General features: G+C 34.7%; 2 protein-coding genes across 7 annotated transcripts; one reads left to right on the forward strand and one right to left on the reverse strand.

Annotated features, from left to right (window-relative positions):
- Positions 1–1,823: 1,823 nt before the first annotated feature.
- LOC123713689 (cell wall protein 1-like) lies at positions 1,824–7,545 on the forward strand. 3 transcript variants are annotated; one of them, XM_045667498.1, is made up of 3 exons: positions 1,824–1,938; positions 2,733–4,668; positions 4,933–7,545. In XM_045667498.1, the coding sequence occupies exons 1-3, from the start codon at positions 1,828–1,830 to the stop codon at positions 7,449–7,451; spliced, it is 4,566 nt and encodes a 1,521-aa protein (XP_045523454.1). In that variant the 5' UTR covers positions 1,824–1,827; the 3' UTR covers positions 7,452–7,545. The 3 variants fall into 3 exon arrangements, with proteins under 3 accessions (XP_045523454.1, XP_045523453.1, XP_045523452.1); XM_045667497.1 differs by having other exon boundaries at positions 2,733–4,011; positions 4,276–7,545; XM_045667496.1 differs by having other exon boundaries at positions 2,733–7,545.
- Positions 7,546–7,613: 68 nt separating this feature from the next.
- LOC123713691 (protein gooseberry-neuro) lies at positions 7,614–19,585 on the reverse strand. Of its 4 annotated transcripts, none has more exons than XM_045667503.1 (6): positions 19,358–19,585; positions 17,989–18,161; positions 15,735–15,875; positions 15,234–15,342; positions 9,089–9,285; positions 7,614–8,636 (listed from the first exon to the last, which is right to left on the reverse strand). In XM_045667503.1, the coding sequence occupies exons 2-6, from the start codon at positions 18,076–18,078 to the stop codon at positions 7,926–7,928; spliced, it is 1,248 nt and encodes a 415-aa protein (XP_045523459.1). In that variant the 5' UTR covers positions 18,079–18,161; positions 19,358–19,585; the 3' UTR covers positions 7,614–7,925. The 4 variants fall into 4 exon arrangements, with proteins under 4 accessions (XP_045523459.1, XP_045523458.1, XP_045523456.1 ...); XM_045667502.1 differs by having other exon boundaries at positions 19,354–19,585; XM_045667500.1 differs by having other exon boundaries at positions 15,735–15,872; positions 19,348–19,585.
- Positions 19,586–27,662: the final 8,077 nt, after the last annotated feature.

Raw genomic sequence — 27,662 nt, forward strand, 5'->3', positions numbered from 1 at the left:
TGTAGAATCTTATGGAAAATATATAAATTCAATTACATTTTACCTTACTATATTGGCAGGTTACTCAGGTCGTAGGTTCAATCGGTTGTGCACCAATGGACTTTTAAGTCTATGTCAAACCGTAAGGGAAAACATCGTAGGGGAAAGCTGGAGAGGAAAAAAGAGGCTGATCCTATACCTGCCTATTACATTGACAAATCTGAGGCCCAGACTTAAAAAGGTTGTAGCGCTACTGATTGTTATTTATTTAATGTTAAAAATGTATTGATTATATATATGATTTTTTAAATTTAATTGTTATCCAAATATAGGGATGTTAATTATTTAAAATAACATCCTATTTTAAATGAATATCTTAGATTGCATCGTTTCTTAACCATTGTAGTGTCGCGACCCACAAAAGAAGGCCAAAAAGTTAAGTATATCAGTCTTGCGACGTCGTCACTGTAAAATTATAAATATGTGTATATGTCGCGCTATTTTAACGAATCTTTTCTATTTGTAGTTTAGTTTATATTTTTCAACAGACTGCAACCCCCACGCCCCCAGGGGCGGGCCACCCTGCTTGAGGAATAATTGTATGGTCACTAAGATGTATGGTAAAGCTTCTGTAACGAATACAAATTTGTATATTGAATTCATTCTGTTTAAGGTGAACAAAATTGATAAAACACATATTTGTTCTGAAATGCCCATTTTACTACGTACTTAAAAGACAATAGACAAGGAATGTACACAATGTTAATCTCCGAGATAACACCAACCAAATATTTTTTGTGTCTTACCGTGCTTAAGTACTTGCCAAATGTAACTTCCCATATAAGCATAGAAAAGTGCTATCAGATACACGAGAAATTAATTATCTAAAGAGCCTAGATATAAATATCTATAAATAATATCTGGTTGATCAATAATAACAACAGTCACGTGATGGTACTGCATTTCAAATATACTTCGAATTTCTAGAAGTTTGTTACGTAACACTAAGCCGCCCATGAACACTTATCTTGATTTCATATTTATTGTTGTCTAGAACATTCAGAATACGAGTCTGTACTAAGTATTACTCACGCTTGTCAAAAATGTATTAGATTTGCTATGATTTAATTTTTATCTAATCTCGTTTATTATGATTTAATATTTCAATTACGGAAATCAAAATGTTATATTTACTTTAAACTACATTTCAAAATTAACACGTATGGCATCATTGTTTTAGAGAAATAAATTTAATTAATTTTTTTTAATGAATATATCCCATTATAACCTTTTTAAGTTTAAATCTCCGTGTTTGGTACTTTATAAACGTACGACTTAATTAGGTTCGATTTCTAGAGATTTTTTCTCATCCAGTTTGTAAGGCATACAAGGCGATCATTTGTGATAATTTATTGAAAAAATATAAATATCTTTTTAACTAAAAAGTCTCATACAGTTAAATTTGTTAAATGGAAAGAAAAATCAAACTCAGCAGGGGGCTTTATTCTGCTTACAAACTAAAGTCCTCCATTTATGCAGTCTTAAGATTCAAGATACTTAGCGCTAAGTAGTAATCAAGAAGTTTTAGATTTTGACGTTCAGGTGCTATAGCTTGCTCTTTCGATTCAAATCTTACTTGTCTTAACCAAATACCACATGATCTTTATTTCCGTTCTGATATTTACCGTTCAATGCAAACATCCGTCCGTTATTATGGCTTAGTATGCATTATTATTGTCATGAGTCAGTCTGCGAAAACATTTTGTTTGTCTTGCTGTAGTTATCTCTTCGGCAGTCATTATCTTCGTTATCTCGACTAATTAGATGCGTGTATAAAAGGTTTGTAAGATGGTTTTTGGCACAAACAGAACGAACGAGTCATATGAACCACAAGTTTTAGTTAAGTGCGAACGAAACGATATTAATGGAACAATGAAGATAACAATTCTACTATTTATTGTGAGTATTTTTTATGAGTTTGACATTAGTCTTTTATTAAAAGAATATAAATTCGTTGTGTAAGAACAAACCGGTGTTTGTGTAATTTAATTTGTATGTACATAAATTCGTTGCAAAATCTATAAAAATAATTTAGTGCGTAAAACGTTTAAAAATAGACTCGTTTAGAAAGAATTTTGTAAGTTCTCGAGGGGTTTCGTCTTGTGTATTTTATGGCTTCTACTTTAACTGTCGATGTTAATTTACTCAGTGATAAGCAATGTTAAATGAACCATTTTTGGTATGATTATCAAGAGATGTGATTGTTTTAAATCGTGAATGAACTGAATTAATTAGTGATAATAATATTTATCGAAACGTTTATAAAAATACTATTTTAGTTACCTAAGGTGGATGTTTTTTTATATATACAAGAAATTCATAACTTCATTAAACATATCCAAAACCATTAACGTAAACTTTGGAGTAAATCTAATTTCGTTGAATCTATCATATTATCGTATTTTCATGTGTATATATATTTAAAAAAAATGCAATATAAATTAGCGAAATATTCTTTATATCGTCTTCTGAGTAAGAATTACCAATTATTTACATATTTTACGAAATATTTCCTTCACTTTCCTCCTTTATTTTAATAATTACTTTGTTGCCTTCATGAAAAAAAAAATGAATTTTATTAAAATAATTTCACAAACAGCGTGTTTATGTTTTACATCGTAATTACGTATGAATTAATAAACATGTCTATTGCATATGAAAAACATATTGTTATGTAAACATATATTTTTCAGGTGGGTATCTGCCTAGTTAGTGCGAAGCATCTTCCGTATGAATCGGACGATTCCAATGGCGTATTATTAAGAGATAAAAGGTCAGATTCTGACGAGTCGGACTCATCCTTTGAGCACAGCAGTGATAACGACGATTCAATTGAAAGGAAAATAAAAGAGAGGGAGGAAAAACTACGCGAGAAGGCAGAAAAACAACAAAAAAAGGTATTAGAACGAGAAGAAAAGGAGAGACGTCGTGAAGAAGAACGTCAAAGAAAACTTGAAGAAAAACGCCAAAAGGAAGAGAAGAAACTTCAAGAGAAACTTGAAAAGGAACGGCGTAAACAAGAAGAACAAGAAAGGAAGCTTGAGGAGAAGCGCTTAAAAGAAGAGAAGAAAAGACAAGAAAAGCAAATAAATGAATTGAAGAAGGAAGCCAAACTGTCAGAAATAGAAGACGATAGTTTCCTTGAGACTGAAGAAGAAAACTCAGTTGAACTTGAAGATATTTGGAGACAGCATATTTACACCAAATACGGCTTAAACTTTGCTAGCACTAAATTAGAAAAACAAGCAGCGTTGAATAAATATATTCAGGAAGAACTGAAACTACAACCGAATAGTACCAAGACTGAACGTCGTCGCGCGATATTAGATTTGATCCAAACTAAACTCCAAAATGATATTGCTGAGACGGAGGCGATTCGCAAGCAAATATTGAGTCACGTCAACGCAGTAACATTACAGAAATTACGCGATAATTTAGAAAAAGACATAGACGAAATAAATAATAAAACAGATTTACTGAAAAACGTTCAATTACCATGGGCCATGCCTGTTAAACAGAAACTCGAGGAAAAGAAAACGTTTTTGCAAGGTTTATCCCAGTTTTTATCAAACATTCTTCCTAGCTGGATTTCTGGAAACCAGTCTCAAACAAATACTCAAACGAATGAAAATGGAATTCAAAGTATTAATTCAAATAATGATGCCTCTGAGTCTTCTGGAAATGGTGAAATTTCTAGTATTGGCTCTACCAATAATGAACCAACGAACGATCCAACGAACAATTCAATTGATTCAAATGGAGATAATGTCCACCCTGATGGAAATGAAAATAGTGGATCTCCAGCTTCACCCAGCTCTATCCCAGGCTCACAAGCAAATAATGCGGCTGCTTCTGAATCTAATGTAGCAGGACAGCCCGAAGGATCTGTATCTCAACTAAATCCTGAAGCTCCATCCAGCTCTGTGGATACAGCTTCCAGTGGTGTTAGCAACCCAGCCTCACAAGCAAATGGTGCTGCAGCTTCTGAATCTAATGTTGCAGGACAGCCCCAGGGATCTGTATCTCAAGGCAATCCAGAAGCTCCACCCAGCTCTGTCAATACAGCTTCCAATGGTGTTAGCAACCCAACCTCACAACCAAATGAAGTTGCAGCTTCTGAATCTAATGTAGCAGGACTGCCCGAGGGATCTGTAACTCAAGTCAATCCAGAAGCTCCACCCAGCTCTGTCAACTCAGCTTCCAGTGATGTTAGCAACCCAGCCTCACAAGCAAATGATGTTGCAGCTACTGAATCTAATGTAGGAGGACAGCCCGAGGGATCTGTATCTCAAGTAAATTCTGAAGCTCCATCCAGCTCCGTGGATACAGCTTCCAGTGGTGCTAGCAACCCAGCCTCACAACCAAATGAAGTTGCAGCTTCTGAATCTAATGTTGGAGGACAGCCCGAGGGATCTGTATCTCAAGTAAATCCTGAAACTCCATCCAGCTCCGTGGATACAGCTTCCAGTGGTGTTAGCAACCCAGCCTCACAATCAAATGGTGCTGCAGCTCCTGAATCTAATGTAGCAGGACTGCCAGAGGTATCTGTACCTCAAGTTAATCCAGAAGCTCCATCCAGCTCTGTGGATACAGCTTCCAGTGGTGTTAGCAACCCAGCCTCACAAGCAAATGATGTTGCAGCTACTGAATCTAATGTAGCAGGACAGCCTGAAGTATCTGTATCTCAAGTAAATCCTGAAGCTCCATCCAGCTCTGTTGACTCAGCTTCCAGTGGTGTTAGCAATCCAGCCTCACAACCAAATGAAGTTGCAGCTACTGAATCTAATGTTGCAGGACCGCCCCAGGGATCTGTATCTCAAGGCAATCCAGTAGCTCCACCCAGCTCTGTCAACTCAGCTTCCAGTGATGTTAGCAACCCAGCCTCACAAGCAAATGATGTTGCAGCTACTGAATCTAATGTAGGAGGACAGCCCGAGGGATCTGTATCTCAAGTAAATCCTGAAGCTCCATCCAGCTCCGTGGATACAGCTTCCAGTGGTGCTAGCAACCCAGCCTCACAACCAAATGAAGTTGCAGCTTCTGAATCTAATGTTGGAGGACAGCCCGAGGGATCTGTATCTCAAGTCAATACAGAAGCTCTATCCAGCTCTCTGGATACAACTTCCAGTGGTGTTAGCAACCCAGCCTCACAATCAAATGGTGATGCAGCTCCTGAATCTAATGTAGCAGGACTGCCCGAGGGATCTGTATCTCAAGTCAACCCAGAAGCTCCATCCAGCTCTGTTGATACAGCTTCCAGTGGTGTTAGCAACCCAGCCTCACAAGCAAATGATGTTGCAGCTACTGAATCTAATGTAGCAGGACAGCCTGAAGTATCTGTATCTCAAGTAAATCCTGAAGCTCCATCCAGCTCTGTTGACTCAGCTTCCAGTGGTGTTGGCAATCCAGCCTCACAACCAAATGAAGTTGCAGCTACTGAATCTAATGTTGCAGGACAGCCCCAGGGATCTGTATCTCAAGGCAATCCAGAAGCTCCACCCAGCTCTGTCAACTCAGCTTCCAGTGATGTTAGCAACCCAGCCTCACAAGCAAATGATGTTGCAGCTACTGAATCTAATGTAGGAGGACAGCCCGAGGGATCTGTATCTCAAGTAAATCCTGAAGCTCCATCCAGCTCCGTGGATACAGCTTCCAGTGGTGCTAGCAACCCAGCCTCACAACCAAATGAAGTTGCAGCTTCTGAATCTAATGTTGGAGGACAGCCCGAGGAATCTGTATCTCAAGTAAATCCTGAAGCTCCATCCAGCTCCGTGGATACAGCTTCCAGTGGTGTTAGCAACCCAGCCTCACAATCAAATGGTGCTGCAGCTCCTGAATCTAATGTAGCAGGACTGCCAGAGGTATCTGTACCTCAAGTTAATCCAGAAGCTCCATCCAGCTCTGTGGATACAGCTTCCAGTGGTGTTAGCAACCCAGCCTCACAAGCAAATGATGTTGCAGCTCCTGAATCTAATGTAGCAGGACTGCCCGAGGGATCTGTATCTCAAGTCAACCCAGAAGCTCCATCCAGCTCTGTGGATACAGCTTCCAGTGGTGTTAGCAACCCAGCCTCACAAGCAAATGATGTTGCAGCTACTGAATCTAATGTAGCAGGACTGCCAGAAATATCTGTATCTCAAGTAAATCCTGAAGCTCCATCCAGCTCTGTTGACTCAGCTTCCAGTGGTGTTAGCAACCCAGCCTCACAAGCAAATGATGTTGCAGCTCCTGAATCTAATTTAGCAGGAGTGCCCGAGGGATCTGTATCTCAAGTCAACCCAGAAGCTCCATCCAGCTCTGTGGATACAGCTTCCAGTGGTGTTAGCAACCCAGCCTCACAAGCAAATGATGTTGCAGCTACTGAATCTAATGTAGCAGGACTGCCTGAAGTATCTGTATCTCAAGTAAATCCTGAAGCTCCATTCAGCTCTGTTGACTCAGCTGCCAGTGGTGTTAGCAACCCAGCCTCACAACCAAATGAAGTTGCAGCTTCTGAATCTAATGTAGCAGGACTGCCAGAAATATCTGTATCTCAAGTCAATCCAGAACCTCCATCCAGTTCTGTTGATACAGCTTCCAGTGGTGTTAGCAACCCAGCCTCACAAGCAAATGATGTTGCAGCTACTGAATCTAATGTAGCAGGACTGCCAGAAATATCTGTATCTCAAGTCAATCCAGAAGCTCCATCCAGCTCTGTTGACTCAGCTTCCAGTGGTGTTAGCAACCCAGCCTCACAAGCAAATGATGTTGCAGCTACTGAAAGTAATATAGCAGGACTGCCAGAGGTATCTGTACCTCAAGTTAATCCTGTAGCTCCATCCAGCTCTATCGATTCAGCTTCTAGTGGTGTTAGAAACCCAGCCCAACAAGTAAACGATGCTGCAGCAGTAGATGGACATTCAGCAGGCTCCGCATCACAAGGAACTTTTGTAGGCCAAGCTGAGAGTCCTTCAAGTAATACTATCAAAGATACATCTGCTACCGCAACACAGGAGTTGCCAACTACGAATAATCAATCTATAGCGTCAGTTACAACTACAGATGTTACATCAGAAAAAGTAATTAATTCAACTCCTACAGATTTAATGCAGTCAAATGGAAATGCTAAACCGGAGAGTACAACTGATACATACGCAACTGTAGTACCCGAAGTCAACGGGCCGATAACGGAAAATAAATATGCAGTGATTAATCAAAACGCTGTTGAATCCCAAACGGAGACAGCTGGTGTTGTGATAGAATCTCAATCAGCCACCGATATCGTACCATCCGGGCAAAGTGAATTAAATACAAAGGCTCCCCAAGCTGCAATAACTGAATCTGTACCTTTGACCCCAGTTGATTATGTTTTAGAGAGTTTTACAGTAGAAGCTGAACCTGGAGCTACTGTAGTAGATGTAGTTGCGCAGTAAAAAAATAATAGTAATAAAAAATATGTAAATAATATTTGAGGATATGTAACTGAACAGTATGAGCATACTTAAATGTATTAAATAGTTAGTAATATTTGGTTTTTTATTTTAATGAACAGATGTGTGTGTATATTCAGATAATCAAATTACATATTTAACTAAGATTCGGTATATATAAAGACCAAAATCAATTAATGTAACTTTATTTCACTAATGACTTTTAATTATTCTAAGTTTTGGTATTAAAATAGGTACCTATTGAAAAGGAATGCACGTAACAGAGGTAATATTTTAACATCTAACTAAAAAAATATAAATAAATTTACAGACTTAAATATAACATAATTTACTATGATCATTGTCTTATTCTACTTAGTCTTTAAATAACTAAAAGTTCCCTAACTAAAATGTGAAATATGAAAATAATAGTATCATTATTTTTTAAATAAAATATTTAAATAAAGAAAGCCTATGTCAAATCCAGTACTTATTAGATGGATTTGAAGAATTCTGATAAGCGTGTTGGCTTAATGGATCTGGTACATTAGAAAATGCATAAGGGTCATTCATATACTTATAATCACTGGGAATTCCAGTCAGACCCATGTTCAAAGTGTTATGTGAAGGACTCCAATTAGAAGGAGATGGTTCAGATATTTTCGAGTAATCAGCTGGTATTTTAGGATAATCATTAGCTAGTTCTTTATACTCATCCGTTGTAGCTTTTGTGTATGGTTCCTCTCTTGGCTCTATCACTTCTTCAGGTACCACTTTATCACTAGTTTCCACATCTTTAGGAAGATAGCTAATAGGTTTGTTATATACATCACTTGGGTATCTTCCGTAATCATTCCTTGAGTTAGCATCCATAAGTTGACTGTGTGTTGGTGGTGCGCTACCTCCCACTAAATGAGTGAACGTAGCACCCGAAGTACTTGGAAAATTTGCAGATTGGAAAGCTTGATTAAGATGTTGCGATTGAACCATGAGTTGGTTATAATTTGAATATTTTTGATGATGCCAAGCGTCCGGATGTTGGGGATGATGTTGTGACAATGAAGGAATATCCCCAGCTGGATAAGGGCATGGTAATTGAGGCATCGGTAACGACGAGTACGATGAGAGAGTTGGTGTATTTGAACCCGTATGTTTTCGAAGTCTTGCTCGACGATTTGAGAACCACACCTGTAATAAAAAATCATTGGATAAATTTATAGACTGTAATAATGTTAGAAAAATTTAGCCCCTTCCTCTTACGAACACACCTCTTTGATCTATGTGTACTAATACCACTCCTCAGAAGTAATACATGTAAGGCTAGAGCATAATTACTTTTTTTTGAAAATATGTATTTAAGTTTATTTGCGTTTGAAACGCCGTTAAAAAATTCTAATATACGAAACTGGTGAAGAATTATGTTTTGTCAACGAATAATTACATTTTTCATTTAAATTTAGTTTTCAAGTGACACTATTTATTTAAATTGAAAGCAGTTTTAAATGAGTTACATCACGTTTATGACAATTATGTTGTGTCGCATACATTAACCTACTCTATATTACATGCCCCATGTCCAGGATTTAAGATTAGACAGTTGCTCTTGTAAAAAATCCTAAAGTATCTACGCATGCAGCTACCTGTATCCTAGCTTCAGTGAGACCGGTCTGTAATGCAAGTTCTTCTCTTGTATAAACATCAGGATACTGTGTCCTATGAAACGCTCTTTCCAGGGCATCGAGCTGTTCACCCGTAAAGGTTGTTCTAGATCGCCGCTGCTTGCGTTTCAGGGTCAGACCTGGTTCCGATTCGATATCCGAGGAGTCGGATCCTCGACCTGAAATGTTTAACACGTAGACATAATTAGTTCAATTAAAACGTATAAATTTGTGTAAATTAATTGAATAAATTATACGTGTTTCCGATCGATTTCTTATTATGATGTTAATCGCGAAGGAGTAATAAATCCTAATGATATAATATTTTTTAACTTGACCGAATCGAGAGACATAGAGTCAATCCGTTATGATAGATATACAATTAATGGCATTAATTAATTAATTAATTGTGTTCTCGTTGAAGTAAAACCTCCCGTATGGGCCATAAGGTACAAATGCACTGACGTTAATCAGCGATTTACGTTGGCGCTTTGGATACAATACCGGTGTCCACAACGCTGGAGCTTTTCTCTCATTACTTTTTTTTACTTAATTGGAATATGTATAAAGTTAATTTTAGTGTTTTATTTTTTCCCTACTACAAAGTTTACAATAAAGAGTGCGACTTCACGTGAATAACAATCTAGCCTATACAATAATTATCGTTAATGTTATGTTGACTTAATTTTCTACAATACACTAAGGTACTGTTCATTATGTCTTTGTTCTATAATGTTTTGACTTTTTCGTGTGTCCGAGATACCGTACTTGCACTTATATTCACTACACCTATAGAAGGCGTCTCATAAAAATTATAAGATAAATGATTGTATTTTCGTTATAGTAGGTACTATAACGAAATATATATATATATTGTAACGGTATATATTGTAAATAATTATTTTATTTACAATATATACACAGTACTTATAGTTCATTATCTTTTAAATCGTAATTTAGTTAATTATTTGATTAATTTGGTTGCGAATAAATCGCTTAACACAATAATATAATCAATACGTAAAATAATTTCCTATAAATTATAGACAAATTGAATTAAAAAAAAACTTAAAAGTTAACTTTTTGCTAATAAAAAATGGCAAAGAAGTGCTAGAAGCATACCTATATCATCTTTTTAACTTCAAACCAGCACCTGGTACAATTAAAAAAAAACACGACAGTGGCGGCCTCCTTTCTCTTAAGCAGTATATTCCAAGCAAATGTAGAAATGTAAATTTGAACGCAGAAACAAGTAAATTTAATTTATTGCTTTCGCATCCGATTATTATTCTAACGATGTCAGTAATAAAAAACGTTGATACATTTAGAAAGAATGTTATAAAATATTTAAGGATCTTCATTTTGATTAATCTAACTCAATTAGTATACACAAAGATAAATCTACTCTGCGCTGGGATCAATAAAGTGTCATCTTAATGTTAAATTATAATTTATTTGATGTCTTGCGGCGATTCGTCTTCATCTGTTGTAACGTTATTTATTAACTTTTTTACAATATTCGCTATCAAACATATCGGTAGCGCGCGGAAAGATTAAAAAACTACAATGCGGCTTAGGCCTTAAAAATGCGGCTTATTAATGGCCTTTGAAAGTCAAAATTGAAATGAAAAAAATTGGGGCTCGGGAACACCCAGAAAGGCGGTCCCTTTGTCGGCCCCTTTGCATTTCGGGTGACATTTTGGCACCATTCAATATTTTGGTGTCGCGATCTGGATTTATGACATAAAGCGTTTTGTGCTTTTTAGTTGTGTTTTAACGGCTTATGTTGTGTGACAAAATTACAATAATTTTTATGATTATTCATATGATCAAAGTACACTACCAATGATAGTATTTTACTTAAAGCATGCTTCGGTTAACTGATTGGTAGGTATATATATTGGTTAAAAGGCATATATATGACTATTCGATCTAGGTACGTATCGATTACGTTAAAAGCTCCAAATATATTTTTTACGGTAGTTCACAGTACATTCGTTAGTATTTGTTCATTAATAATATTGCTTCATACATAACTCTTATTTTCCATACAACTGATATTTTAGGTAGCATAATACCATTATTAACAACCACACTATTTATAATTAGTATTCACTTGTTTTAAATCCAGTACTATATTGTTATAGCTTTTTATAAAATAGTGAATCATTTTTTATTCCAAATAACACACGATTTTAATTATTGCATAAACAATTAATATACTATACAGTTGAAATGTGTCCCAATGTATTTTTATACACATAAAAAAAGACAAAAGCCTTCATGTGCGATATAAAACTCACTTTATGGGTGCTTTACGGTCGAGAAACGCGATCTTATAGCTTCGAGGTACAAAAAGGCGAGATTAGCTTTGCGGATTGCCGAAATGTGACGCCTTGAAGGCTTCAAAAGTCATAATTTGGAAGTTGAAAGCATTGCGACTTCGGTTTAACACCTTCATAATCCAGGCTCATTAAAATCGGCGGTCGAGCTTTGTTTCGGGTTTAACAGATGGCCGGATTAGCACGCATGTGGGCGTGTTCTTGGTATCCTTTGTCGTGTTCCCGGATTTTAACACCCGCGTAATTGATTTCGTTGTTATTAATTATTCTACAGGGTTTGACTTTGTCAAATGAAGCTTGCAATTTTGCAATATTAAAATAATAGTTTGTACCATTTATAAATGAACGAATAAAATATTCGCTTGTCGTATCCCTTCGACGACGTTTTAAGGCAGTTTTTGCCACGAACCACCACTTTGTAGAACCACCTGCCTAAAGTGTTTCTGAACCAATTCAACTTAAGGTCCTTCAAGAATAGAGCGTTTTAATTTTTAACTAGGCGGCTACGCAATTGCAAGCAATGTATTGGGCAATGTCCATATCAATTAATGTCAGTTGAGCCTCCTGCCCAGTGTTATATATAAAAAAACTCTACTATATTGAACTGTATAACTATGCGAGTCCTTACAGAAAATAAAAAACCTATTTAAAAGCCTACTTTAGGAAAAGTCTATTTTATTATAATTGATATATTGGACACAGATAAATATTAAGAAACATACCTATTTAGTCGTATTAAAATGACTAGATCATAGAGCTAATAAACGAAGAAAATAACATTTGAAAACTTAAAATTATTTAACCTAATTTATAAAGCTTCTTTTTTCTAAATCTAAATCACTTATGGTCATCATAATTTAGATGAATGCCGCAACAGTTGATTCTAATGAGCGTTGTTATTAAACAAATGCGAGATTTTATCTTCCATTCTTTTGTGATGTGAAAGTGTAACAAAGACTTTTCACATTTGTGTATATAAATATATTATATGTTCTCGTTTTAGAGGACAGTGTTACATTTTACGATTTTTTGATTATATCTCCGAATCTTAGTAATACTATTTTGTCCTTGACTATAAACTTGAGTTAATCATTCTCAAATAACATTTGCTCGAAAATTTATACATACCTGCTAAATATTGCATTCTTACATGACATAGTAATAATTATAATAATAGAAAATTTATAAATAGAAAATTAAGTCAAATTTAAAAAGTTTGGTCCCTGTGTCGGTGTACCTTTAACGGTAGCAACATTTCCTAGCTGTATTGCAATACTTATTCGTTGAGCGAGGAAAGCATAAGCTCTGTGGTCACTGGTACTATTTACCAGGCGCCAACTTAAATCTTCTTCAATCAACTTAAAGCGCCTGTGCACTTGAACGCCACGGCCCGGGAAGCTCTACTCCAAAGAGAAGAAAATCAAAGTTGAAGGAATTACTCTTATATTTAGGCCGTTTATTAAATTATAACGTTTGTTTGGTTTTAAATCAATGACATATCTTATCTTAGTTTTCCGGCTAAACAATAAGCTCTAAATTCATAGGTTCTAGGCAATAAAACTAGACAGACATGTTACAGTGGAGGGTTTTCGTTTCGTTTCTAGTTCAGATAAGGGTTGTTAATAGGGGTATGCTGTATATTTTATGTAGTTGCTTATGCTTTAATTTAATGTTGTGGTACAGTAAATGTGTAAAGTTTGATAACTTTCATTTCGTCTTTAACTCGGTTATGGAATAAGGATTGAAACCCAAATAAATCATTCAGAATTTTGGTACCAAAGAATAGTATCTTTTTTCACATAGCGGGCAAACGGATAGGAAAACCTCCTATCCTATTAGTGATACGCTCATGGACACTTTCAAGAGGGCTCGCAAGTGTTGTCGGCTTTTTAAGAATTTATTTTTCTTTTTTCCAAGCTCTCTTGTGACTTAATTACAATAAATATTCTTGGTATGTGCGCTTTACACTCGGTTGTACACCGCTCACCTACTTGCCAATAGATAAATCACGAAATTGATACAGACATCTGATGCATGTTTCTGGTAGATCAAGCTAGTATCACTAACGCCTACATCAATGATATAAGCAAACTGTACTTGGCCATGAATCGCATTATTCATTTACTAATAATTTTAAAATACAAAAGTTCTTAAATCCCGAAAGTTTAACTGTATAAAACTTCCAAACTCATTTGGATTTTATATTAAATTTTGTGCACCTGAGATTTCGCGTTAGTATGAATGTCTCTGTCCTACGTTGTAATTGAATATACATACTTATATATCTTGAATAATAATAATAAAATCATTCTATTTCAGATACTTGTATACTTATATTTCTATCATCTCATTCTTTTTTGATATGTTATATGTCTTTTTAGATATCGGTATACTTTTTTTAGACAAAGGGCTCCTCCAAATGCCACCAATCCTGTTTGCAGTGTACCATTCTCTGCCATGTACCACCTGTTTTTTGCTTATGCTGCTCTACCCATCTTCAAAACTATCATCTTGTCAAATCGTACCTTGGTCACCAGTTAAATACTTTCTTTCTCCACTTTTCTGTTCCATTTCCCATGTGCTCCGTCCAGTTCCACTTATATTTATTTATTTTTATTACGACCTTAGTGACTAACTAAGTTCTTAGTTGTATTTTCTTTATTTTATCTTTATATCTCCGAATACTTTTAAATATATTTCTTAAATAATCGTCAGTAATTGTTTAATTTTAGGTAACAAATGGCTTCCTTTTTCAAAATGAAAGCAATGAAACGTCAAGCGTTCTATGACCGACAGGTATCGGTAAACGTCAAAGCACAATTAGTGCAAGTGTATAATGCAACAATGGTACAATCACCAAAACATATGGATTGTTGTCGTTTCAGCACTTTTGAAGCTCACTGCAGGGTTCCGCGGTGCACTTTGTCGGTGACTGTATAGCCGGCCAATATTTCTTGGTGACAATGACACCTTGTGTGCGGAAATTGATTTTTTGCGTGAGAGCCTTTGACATTGGCCGTTTGATGTTTTATAAAGGAAGTTACGCAATAGGGTTGTTTTATATGTGGTTGTGGTTTCACACGTCCTATAATTTATTACGCCTGACAATTAATCAAATCGTCTTAGGGTAAGATTCAGATGAGATTTAGCTATCTATCTTTTAAACCCCAAAGTGATAAAGGGTAACCCCAAAAAACTATATTTTTTTATGATACAACATACAAAAATACATACAACCCTTAATTGTCCTCTATAATCCCCCTATTTTTTTTAGGCTATTATTATTGAACTAAAAAAAATGTTTCCTGGAAATAAGATACATGGCAAAACGACGTTTGCCGGGTCAGCTACTAATATATAAAATAGAATAAAAAACTGTAGACCCTGACGAAATTATTGTTTAGAATTTTTTTAATCATTTAACTATTATATGAAACACCAAAGTTACTTACTCTGTAATCCCAATAGCGGTACCGACAGCAATTCTGATCCCAACAATGAGTGTTTGTACCACGCGATCCTAATGCCGCGACATTTCATAATATCCGTAATATTCAGAGAACTACATCAAACTATATATATATGTAGTTAGTATGTTTTTTATATATATAAATATACTCGTACTACAATACAAAACCGTCGGGACCGGAATCGCAGTTCCTGTTTCTCACAGGGTACTCCTACACTACTGTACTACTACTTACTACACCGTAACCATTTCTAATCGTTATCAATAATAAAGTTCTTTACTTGAAATACGAAGTTAGTGATACATTATATATTACCTCCTAGAATTCCGTCGATGCTGTAATCTTTCTTTCCATCTGGATCCCTTGCACCTCCTCGGAGTAAACGTGATATAGAGGATATGCTTGGTGGGTCCGATACGCCTTCCTGAAATATAATTTTAAGAGTGCATTATTCCACACGTATGAATATGGTATATGGCCTTTATCATACGAGACTACGTAGGACACGTAGACATAGTACGGTGATGGAACACATCGTGAGGAAACCGACATGCTTTAGACCCAAAAAGTCGGCGGCGTGTCAGGCACAGACTGATCACCAACTTACCTATTAGAAAAACTAAATAATGACGAAACAGATACAGAAAACTCAGGCTAAAAGTTTGGTTGGTAGCGACACTAATGGTTTTGGTGAAGTTTCGCTTATCTATGGATTATAAAAAAAAACAAGAAACATTTTTCTATCGAAACCTGCAGTTTCTGATCTAGGCACGTTAAAATCGTATAACAAGTATTATAGTGAATGAATTTTCTTACTTTCAACAGCTTTTCCCGGATTTCCCACGAAAAGATACCGGGGTTTTGTCGCTTGAGGTCTTCTATCCTAGCTTCCACCTCCGGCGTAGCCACCCTTGGCTTGGACCCACCAATCACTCCAGGTCTTATTGACCCGGTCTCCTAACCAAATAGGGTCAGTTAGCAGCTTTGTAAAAGGTCATTATATTATACTAGGATATTAAGAAAAAAAAAAATTTTCTTGGAAAGGATTTCTTCGGTGCCCTACCAAGATAACATTGTTACGCTGGGGTTGGAACTAGGTCCTACACGTTCAAAGAAATGTTCGTTACTAATTAATCCACTAAGGCGGTGACTATGAGAGAGAAATCTTGTAACAGAAAGCACGACGTACCTTTGTTCAATTGCCCTAAACACGCTCAAACTGATTGTTAATCTTTCTTACTCTATTTCAATATATGTACCTGGTAGAGGGCATCTAGTTAACCTATGGAATATAAGATACAGTAGCATAATAAACCGTATATGTATAATTTTATTTAAATTGAATAAAAAACAGACAGTATGGCACGGAGAATGGCTCCGTAAAAGGTTTGGACTCTCGCACAACGTGAATATGAAATTGTGATTTATTTATTGAATACTATAAGACAAAACGAGTAAAGTAAAATGATATCGGATTAAGAGCGTGAAACAAGAATTTTAAGTTTAGAATGCACAGATTAATATACTCATGGAGCACAGAACATTATTATTTATATACTCAACGTAACAATTGACAAATGTCTCTGACAGTTGACGGTGAATTGTAAGTGTGTTAATCTGTAGTAAAATATTATGTTACTAAAAACCGTAAATTAGAGATTTGAACGTAAAATAATTAAGATATATTGATTATTTTGATTAACTGACTGTAAACATCATATCAGAAAGGTATTCAAATATTTAGATTTATTTTCTCTATGGCAATAATTTTCTTGACACTAAAATAAATCTAAGATAAATCTCATCTAGTTAATGAAGTACTAGGATTAGAAAATTGTATTAAAATTAAATAAAAAATTGTAAATGGCAACATTTGGTACACTAAGCGTGAAAGTACTCTAACCGTACATAAACGTTTCCTGAACAAAACAATATAGTTATTGTATTGAATAGTCGGGGTGAAACCTTCAGGCTTCACTGCGCATGGATTCAATAGCGATTGTTCGCTACAGGGTAAATATAGGAATATTTATAAACAGATAGGGTCATATGGAAGCCCTGTTTTCTATTATTGGTATTTATTTTAACCTACATGAAAATACACGACCGGGAAAAATTGCATTCTGTAAATGGTTTCACTGCAATGAATTTTTATATGCGCGCAAATCATATTTATACGAAGGTGAACATCGTCAAGAAAGCACTATGCATACCTAAGCCGAAGACATGTCCGTAACCATGACCATGTCTGAGGCACAGAAGGCTTGGCTAAGAAATATAATCACGGAAACGGATCCAACTGACGCCAAAACCAATGGCCATTTTTTTCTTATATCCGTAAAATATAATTATATATGTATATAGTTCTGGTTAGTTTCAAATATTCGGTTCAATTTTTTTTCTATTATGGGAAATCGTACAAGTTTAGTGTTAGCTGATTGATGTTTTATCATAGATCTGTCACGTGAATGTGTTGGATTACAATTTTAAGATTGTATATACCTTGTACCAATTTATTTATATAATATCGGATTATTCAAATATAGGTTATAGTTAATTCAAAGGTTCCGTCTATATTCATGAGCGATTCAGTCGTGACGAGATGACACACCAATTTTCATACAATAAATTTTCTATAGCGTTAACCAACCACAAATAAAAGTCAGATCTATGACATAAGTTAATAACATTGTTTTGAGCAGTGATGGTACACTTTTTAGTCTGTGTATAAATCCGTATTTATAGAATCCTTTTCTTAATTCAAATATTACAATACGATCTGAGACAGTTCGATAGTATATCCATATACATATGCGCTTTACTTTGATTTACATTAATTATTTTTATTTGAAACGGGCCTGGTTTGACCGCAATTTATGAAAGCATTAGACGTAACAAGACATCTTATTGCCTTTATTTGTTTAAATTATTTTTAGTGTCCAAATAAAAATAACAATAATAATACAAAATAAGTTTGAATGGAATGTTAACAAACGTGTGTTAGTTATTTTTCTTGATCTTAAACAATCAAAAAACTTTGTATATGTAGGTATGCTCTAGACTAAATTACCTGGTATCTATTAAGTATCTTGGAGACACAGCCATGTGAAACACGAAGCTGTCGTGAGATGACACAAGGCCTCACTCCCGCAGCCGCCATCTCCACAATCTTCAGTCTGATGTGGTTCGGTAGAGGGCGCCCGTTGATAAATAACCCTCCTAATTGATTTACTCTGCCTTGACCTGTGTGATAATTTAATATTATTAAATCCGTTAAGGCGGTTGAAAATCACGCGTCGTAGGTTCGAGGGTCTAAGTCTGGACAGTACAGTATTTTTGGTTGGTACACGTAAGTATAAAAGTTCTTTGTATCAACTCAAACTCAAAATAACTTTATTCATATAGGTAAACAAGTACACTTATGAACGTCAGAAAAGAAGTTTAATTAATTGTTTTCATTTACTAGCAGTTGGCAAGTCAAGGGCGTAGAGCGGGCAAGAACAACTGGCAAGAAACTTTCCGCCACTCTTTTTAATCGCTAAGTTTTGAGTCATACAAATTGTTTGAACTGGAGCAAATCAATCACAAGGATTAGGGTCATTTAGATATTCGTCATATTTATAAAAGCTTTATTAATTAATTTACGTTTAACGAGGGCTTTGAATATATTCATTTTTGGATAGTACACAATAGCAATCTTTCCGTATCATTATTAGTGAGTTAGATGCTGAAATGTAAATGATCTTATCCCTTTTCATCAAACTCATTGAATTATGAACAAGAACCAAATCAATAAACCGTTTACAGAATTTATTAACTGATAATGAATACTTTAGCCCTTTTAATAAGTTCACAATAGAATTAGAACATCTGTCCTTCGCTTCTATAAACCAGTCGTTAATTGGGTGTTAAAGTTGTAGCCGAGTCGCATACATACTATTAACAAGATTATATAATGAAAGATAAACTTACTGGACTCTTGACATGTGATTGTCTGGATGCACGTTAAGGCATAATTGCTTAAATACGAATTTTGAACTTAAACGTGTGTATCAAAAAGCTCGTAATCATTTACTGAATGCGTCATTGTCTAAGTACCGAAATAATTAAAGTTTTCGTATGTCAAATATATTACATTTACATTTTGTTACATTTAGCGTTAAGTCTTGATTAACGCCTTTATATTTAATGTAAAGTTTTTATTTGACTCTTCCTTAATCGTATACAAGTTTATAACTGATTTAGTTTTATTACTTTACTAATAATAAGTCAACACTACAATAGCTTTAAGGATATTAAATGATTTAACGAACTTATTGGATGAGACTAGAAATTGATTTAATCTTCAAAACTCTAATACACTTGACAACGGTTACAAATAATATGGTTTGTATTCCATTTTTGAATTGTGATAAAAAATGAAATGTACCCTTACCTACCCACACATCCATCCCATTTTGGTGTCTTTCCATATTTATCATTGATTCAAAAATCACAGAATCCACAACACCAGTTTTAATCACGATAATATATCACATTTAACACCTGTTATATTCAAATGACATGTTCAATCATAATTCTCGTTTGACGTCTGACTGTTATCAAATCTATGAGGCGACGTCTTTTTTTAATAAAAGATTTTTTTCTGCGCGTGAGTGCAGCGGAGGAGGTTGTGTAGAACTGAGAGTACCGGTGTGTTCGTAGGAATAGGCGTGTCGTTGTGTGAGTGAGCTGAGGCTTTCGGTTTGATTGTGTGAGTGAGTGCATGAAACACTCCTACCTCTATAAAAGTAGTTGCTCCACGATTAAGGCTTAAAAGGTGAAAAGAATTTTCAATTATTTGATTGCATTTAGACAATTGTTTAAGTTATCAATTTTTGTATTTTGTAAATGTCGGTTAGGTTTTTATAAGAACATTGTCACACTACTATATGGAAAATGCATTTGAATTTATTTATGCTCTTTATATAACATACACACGTCATTACATAAAGATGCGAGATTGACTTGAGAAATTGGGCAGCACTGACCATGCAACTTCCCTGCAATCGATTAGGGATATTGCGCAGACCTCGAGGGGACTTTTAATTAGGTGTTAGTAATAACTATATGACTTACACGGGTATATAATATATACCACACTTGACTTGTCTTACTCATCAAAATATATCATCTTACTAGAGATTTGAAAAATTGATTTAATGTAGATTTGGAAAAAATTGATAACGTAATAATGTGATATTTCATCACTATAAATATAAAAATTGGTAAATATAAAAAATGGAACTCATAATGTATGTAACTTCTACGTAAAATTCATTTTAATACAAATTTACACGCCATTAATTATAGATTGTACCACCATAACAATTTGTACCATATTCTTGCAACCAAATTATTATTAGTACTAATTCTTTTAATTCAAAGTCACTTGAACGTTAAATTCCTTCAAGTACCTATTCAATATTAATTTATGATGAGATTTGAACTAAAACTATTTCAAATTAAAATGTAAAAGTGCACTATGGACTATAAATAACTATGATATCAAATAAACCAGGCTTATATTATATCATCATAATTTTAGCTACAATATTATCTAAATTGTCAAATAGAATGTAAGTTTATAACATATGTAACTGTATACATATTTCATTATATACAATTCTCATGTATTATCTTAAATCAGATAAACGTTTAGTCGCCCTATTGTCGAACGAAAACAGTCGCAAGCGCATTGGAGGGGAACTCGTTCAGCCCATAACGAAAACAGAGAGACATATAGCGGTCTCTTTCTGATGTACTAAATTTTAGAACGTGCTAAAATCCTTGTTACCTAGGTGTGAACTTACGTTTATAGGAAACGTTTCAAAATCCAGCTCAAGTATGAAACTAAGACGAACCGTTTCGTTTACTCACACGGCGTAAAACCCGGAAATCTCGGGTTCCATTCTCGGTGTAACAATATAACTAGCAAAAACAATCTATAAAAATCTGACATTACCTCTAACAAAAATGTGTGTGTTATTTTAATCCCATATAATGTTTAAGAGAGGGATTGTTATTAAGCCTAAGAGCTTGTAATAAGTAAATAAAAAAATCATCTATTAATAATAATAATAGTTATTTCTTTCATACCATTGAGCCACCTAGGACCAACCAAGAGAACTCAGATGAACTTGGCTCTATGATATCATTTCATTCCCTTTGATATAAAAAATCCTTACTCTATTAGCATGAAAAATCCCATGAGAGATGATTGCCTGAGATTTCTGTATCCATTTCGTGATGCTTTGTTATACAGATAGTCTATCAGGTTGATTCAAACCTACGACCGCAGGGATGGGAGTCGCACTCTGAAGCCACTAGGCCAACAGTGCCGCTCAGACAACTAATCGCACGAAATATAGTTTGTTAAAATTTAGTATGAATTTGTACTTTGTTTTATTTTTGCCACAAGTTAAAATGAGGACAATAAGACTTATGAAAATATGTTATAGAAATTAACGTGTCAAAGTGACATGAGAACTTAAGAAGGCGCAGTGCTAACTAGATCCATACAAATTCCCCACAATCGAGTAGCCCGCATTATCGCCGTACATACCTCACTAGGTGACTCTATGTATTGAAGAAGTGGCATGGTTCCACCAAGTTAAAGAATACTGTTTTATGTACCAGTGGAGGTAGTACGTTCTCTTACCACTGAGATACCTGCTCGGTCGCAGTGGCTCTTGGGAACACTTTCCTAGCTAATTAAGGGATAAAGACATTTGCAGCAGATAATATATGTCGCTACACATTCAAATATAAAGATATAGAGATAAATAGAAGAATAGAAGAAATATAGAGTTATATCTCTAGATAACTTAATCTTTGGTAACGTAGTTGCATGTTTAGAAAATGAAAAACGGCTTAATATAGAAAGTTGCCAATACTTTTATTGTTTTGTGCGAGGTCAGGACTCATTATCTCGACACTTGCGATAGTCAATTATGTATTCACTAGTCCATGCGAAGGTGTTTCTGGGCGTCAGTTAAAGTATGGGAAATCCATCTCGTACAAAGTGTCCTGCCACCTAAATGTTCGTGTAATATTTTTTGAACTTGACTCGTATCAATGCCTAGGCTTGCCCGTATCTGCTTATAGATCACTCTCTTATCTTCCTCTATTATGCGTCGCACAGCACTGCTATTGTCTATCTATCGCTGTTAAAAGACGTCCCTCACGTGGATCATCATTGAGATTGCTACGTCCACGTTTAAGCTCGTGAAACCAATTGTAAATAGTGGCACGAGATTCATTAAGAAATGCTAATCGCAGCCTATCATAGCTTTCAGAAATCATTGGCCGAAGGTTATTTTAGCGTCTAGCGTTAGGTTCATTTTCACGTGTAACAAGAGTTTTAGATTTGCCGCCAATTCACAAAAACAAATGACAAATGAATGCAATATACTACATTAGGTTGCCAAAGAGTTCTAAAATTGAATTTCAAAAAAAGTTTTCATAAGCAATGTTTCTAACTGGCCAGTTCTAAAGATTATCAGTGTTACCCACGTTTATGTGTGTTTAAAACGAATAAGTGATACCTACATTCAATGGCGCTAACACTTAATTGATAATTTTTCTCTATAGATGAGGTCAATATTTTAGTGTTAGGCCAAGTTCACACGGCATTTTTATTCATGTCAATACGAAGTATGTGAAAACTGCAGCTATTCGCCATATATGCACTGCAAAGCGAATACGTTAAAGTTCATAAGATTTGTTTGACAAGTAGAAAGTATTCGGTAAAACGTATTTGCCACTATTTATTTGTTAAGACGTTTTTAGTTTTTTTATGTTTTCCTTTGAAAAGAAGAAAATATACCAAGGAAACAGACAATTGAGGTAAAAACCAAGTTAGCGCCACTAACTCTCTCATCGCCAAAGTTCAAACAAATTCGGGCATTTCAAGTTCAACCGCGAAGAGGTGAATTGTAATTTAAACGCTGGATGGACGATTAACGATGGAAAATCGACTTTAACCAAATTAATTATTCCAAATAGAATTTGCGAGTTAAACAGCCAATTTTCTCGGCACAATAATCTATAACTGTACTTTTAACCGTTTTTTGCGTTTAGATAGAACATTTTCTCACGGTTTTCGAAGTCTAGCTTTCCTTTTTGGTAAATAGGGTTTAAGTTTAATTTTCTAGATTAAACGGTTCAGTAATTTCATGTTGTTTACATTTAGGTACGCTTAAAAGATTTTGATTATAAAAATTTTACATTAATCGCATCGTTGGTTATGGGTTTAAAACTAGGGAATAATGTAATCAGACAACCTGAAGATAATAAATTAAGAGCATCGGAGAGGTACCTTTTACACAAAAAATCATCTTAATTAGAACATTGAGGACACAATTAAAATATTATAAAGAATTGCAAACCTCTGTTTGAAGGTGCTTATTAAAACCCTTTTTTAAAGGCATAATTAACAGTCGACACTTAGCGAAATATGTCAAATTCGCATAAACTGAGATGGTCTTAATTTGCGCTAAGCCTCGACTCTTATTAAGATAAGCTCTAAGGTCTGTATTTCAAAACAATCTTGTCCAAAGTATAGCTAAAACTCAAAATGTGTGGATAAAACTACTTGGAGAAATCATGAGATGAAACTGACTTAAAAAATCTTTCATCGATTGTTCGAAAATGTGTAAAACATTAGAAGCGTCGAGCTATGTATTTTAACCGACTTAAAAATCGAAGAGGTTATCAATGGCACGTGTTTTTTTTACGTTATCTACGCATAAAAGTACGTTGTGAAACAAAACGTCAATTTTACGTCATTGTTTTATTATTGCTTTCATAATTAGTGTAGAATATCGATCAGCATCTATTTTTTACTAATGACGTAAATTTACATCACTTAACACTTAAACTGTGGAATATGTGAATTTGAACTATCGGATAGCTTATATGCTCTCACACTGAATAAAGTGACAAATCAATGTGTGGAATTCAAATTTATATTCATAAATTATGACTATCAGGTGATTACCAGGGTTTTGATTTGAATCCCAACTGTATACGAAGATTTTATAGATGCGATAAAGTAAGGTAACATCGTGAGAAAAATGGCGTGTCTGAGGCTCCAAAATCGATCGCATGTGATTTTAATACAACGGGGCAAATAGGAGTTTTATGTTAAGTGATATGGCCTATGGACACTTTCATTGCCAGAAGGCTCGCAAGTCCAATGCCTTTTAACAATTGGTTCGCTCTACTTAAAGAACTCTATGTCTAATTGGTTCGGAAATAAACGTCAATAAGGCTTAGACGGCTGCTACTTGTCCTATAAATAAAATGTTGAATGAAGAATTCAGACTAGTTACTGATGATGTAATAATACAACTCATAAAGTGTAAAGGAACGTTACTAGGTAGGTACGTAACGTAGGTATTAATGATTAAACTGGAAATGCAAAAAGATGAGTTAAAAGCACCGAAGCCAAAATCATTCAAACCGTAGATCCTCTGAGATTTCTGGTCTCCAGCGGCGTCATTCTTAACTCTACGCATTTTCCACGTTAAATTTGACGTTATGTCATCAACACTCTCGGTTTCCATGGAATTCCAGCTTCGGAAGTAATTGGCTTTCGTGAGACCGAACCCAGTAACACTGGTAGCATCAAACTTATCAATGGATTCCACGGAATGAAATGCTTTTGTATGATATTTTTCAAAATCATAAATATGCTTTAGTGCTTTGTAATAAGAGTGGCTTTCGTGTAATATTGTTTTTATGACCCACGTTGGATATCAATGAAGTCCACTATACTATTTGTGTTAAGTCATCGCATTTTAATGAACTCTCGATGACATGCTGTACGTGTAATGGAGCGTCGGTGTTATTCTTTTTAGAGTTTTTAGCGCCTTTTTTTGGATTGGTTTTTAAATTTCGATCATCTCCGTCTATGAAATGGTTTATCTCGTATGTATGTGTGAGTGTTAAAAAGATTAAAATACAATTATTTTAACACAAATTACGGAAAGATTTTCGATAATTTGTGAAATAAGAATTACAGATTTTATTTTAAAATTTAATTAATATAAACGCTTTGAAGTGTTAGCTTATTTAAAAGGCCGCACGTTATACCTAGTTTTGTTTTTTAAATATTATTAATTCTTATGCAAGGAAATGAATATGAAAGTCAAGAGATTTAAAAAATTCTTTGTCTCCCAAAAATCTTTTTAAATTTGTACTAAAACCTCCTAAACCATCCATAAATCAATCCAGTCATCCTACTGTATATAAAACATATTAATTTTCTGTGAAAGCAAACGCTGAAATGTATGCGTAAATTCACATAATTAATTAACTGAAGCGTAGTCGGCAATTCAGATATATCATTAATCATCATATATCATCATGTATTCGGAAAGTTATAATTATATTTATAAGCTTTCGGCTTGATTAAGTCATTCTTCACAATATCCTGAATATGAATTTGTATTAAAAAAAACCCACAAAAATAGCGCGTAGGTAGTTATTGTCCAGTTCACTGTAAAGATTCCATAAGTTCAGGATCGAAGCTCTGTGTTTTTAATAATCAATAATAATAAAGTATTAGCATAATGTCTTTAAAGGGAAACAGTTGAACAATATCCTAGATTAACGCTAAGATTCCGGTATGTCAAATTTAAATACGTGTTTGACAAACGGAAGTCACACTTAACACTTACTTACCTTTAGATTCGATAGTCACGTTATGTGTCTCCTGTTTGTATGAAATAGGACATTCTGACATCTATTTTGACATACAGTCGTAGTTCGCAAGTCTAAATCTTACTACTCTGCGAACGTGATATGTTAACAGGAACGCATTAGACTACTTATAGTGACATTTACGGTAACTATGAGTCACTAACAACGCTTAAAAAAACCCAAAAAAACTAATATCAAAGAAACTATTTTTTCCAGTAGTTATGCTTAGTTAGTTTTTCTGTTAGTGTAATAACATTATAGTCCTACATCTATGTAAAAGCAATAAAGCATTATTTTCCTAAAACTATTCCTAAGTACTTTTTATTAGTTGTAGTGGGAGGTCCGCCGTAGGACCGGAAACGACAAGCGTTAAAGCGGTGCAGCCTCGTTGGCGACCCTTTGATTGTTCCTGTCTCATTTCCTTTCCACTTTAAAGAAGTAAATCACATTTCTAAGTTAATTTCTCACGCAATAGTTTTTAGCCATGACTTGCTTAAAACGTGGCAAGTTGAAGGACGTATAAATTGAAAATAAAATCATTGAAAAACATTTTTAAATTTCTAATTTTTTTCAAAGTCATACATGAATTTTACGTAAATATAGAGTGTTAGTCTGAGGTAGCGTTAAACTGTGCGGTTTGACTAACTGCGTTTTCTTTTTATGAGGGCATAAAACACTATTAAGGTGAAGCAAAATGGGAGGAAATCAGCACTTCCTTAAAAGTGTCAGATAAAAAAGGCTAGTTAACTTCTTGCCTAAATAATAATCAGTGATTCTGAAATCTTAGAAATACCAATTAAAAGCTATACTATATTTTATTAATATAAAATAGCCTTTCTACTAGTTATTGGATTACAAACATTTGTTGTTTAAGGATTTTAGAATATTCAGGATCTTAAAGAATATGTAGTTAGTTATTTCGACTATGTATTTGCGCGTTGTTCCCACGAGAATGTAAGTGCGAGCTCCTATTTCACCATGCCTCCTGCTGATAGAGGATCTTTGACAATCTGAGACAAATTTTTGTTTTTAAATTTATTTTATTATTATTTATTAATTAAGATGTCATGTGGAACATGGTGTAATGGTTGCAGCTGCTTACAAACGTTGTGTAATACAAAAAAAACTTGGCGATTTAAAAGAGTGGCGGAGAGTTTATTGCCAGTGCTTCTCTTCTGTTCCACGCCCTTGATTTGAGAACTGGCAGTAAATGTGTTCATAAGTGTACATTGTGTTACCTATATAAATAAAAGATTTTTGATGACTTTGACTTTGACTTTGTACTCAAATCTTAATGACGCTACTTCACTACATTTAATTTACTATAGTACATATATTTATTGTATATGATTGCGAACTAAACTACAAATTAATTAAGCTCAAATTCAAATAAAAGCAAACAGCCTTAGGTTGAAAGAATATCTGTAATTATAAGCTCGAGGCGGAATATATTCCTAAGTACAAAAACTGTTGAATCCACCGGTAGATCCTTTGTTAAATAAATTAGTTTCGGTGTCTACCAAATTACGCGTCAAACCTATCTATATGGACAGTGTACTCAATCTTAGAAGGAAAATATGCTCTACTAATTATTTCTGAATAAATTATATAACAAAAAGGGAGCTGAACAAAAGGTGGCATATTTTAAAAAACTTTCGGGTATACTAGTAATACTATTTGTTTTCATTGATTTATTCAAGCGTATACAAGGCGCCGGTAGCGACGGAACGTTTGAAAAACTTATAAGAAATGGTAATGAGTGCTACTTAAGTGGAACTGAAAAGACAATTGTCTTAGATGTTTGGGAATTTTAAACACGTGCAATGCAGTGTTACGACATCTCACGCACGTTGCTTATCTATGGTATCACTAACGCGCATGTGAACATTTTACGACTAAGTCCCCATATTGACTATGGCATATTTATGAAAGCTTGGCTACATTTTAACCATTGGATATATAAGTTCTTCCAGGTCTTGAACAGCGCAATGATAATCC

This window comes from Pieris brassicae, chromosome 8, assembly GCF_905147105.1.
Source record: "Pieris brassicae chromosome 8, ilPieBrab1.1, whole genome shotgun sequence".
In the NCBI taxonomy this organism is placed as follows: domain Eukaryota; kingdom Metazoa; phylum Arthropoda; class Insecta; order Lepidoptera; family Pieridae; genus Pieris; species Pieris brassicae.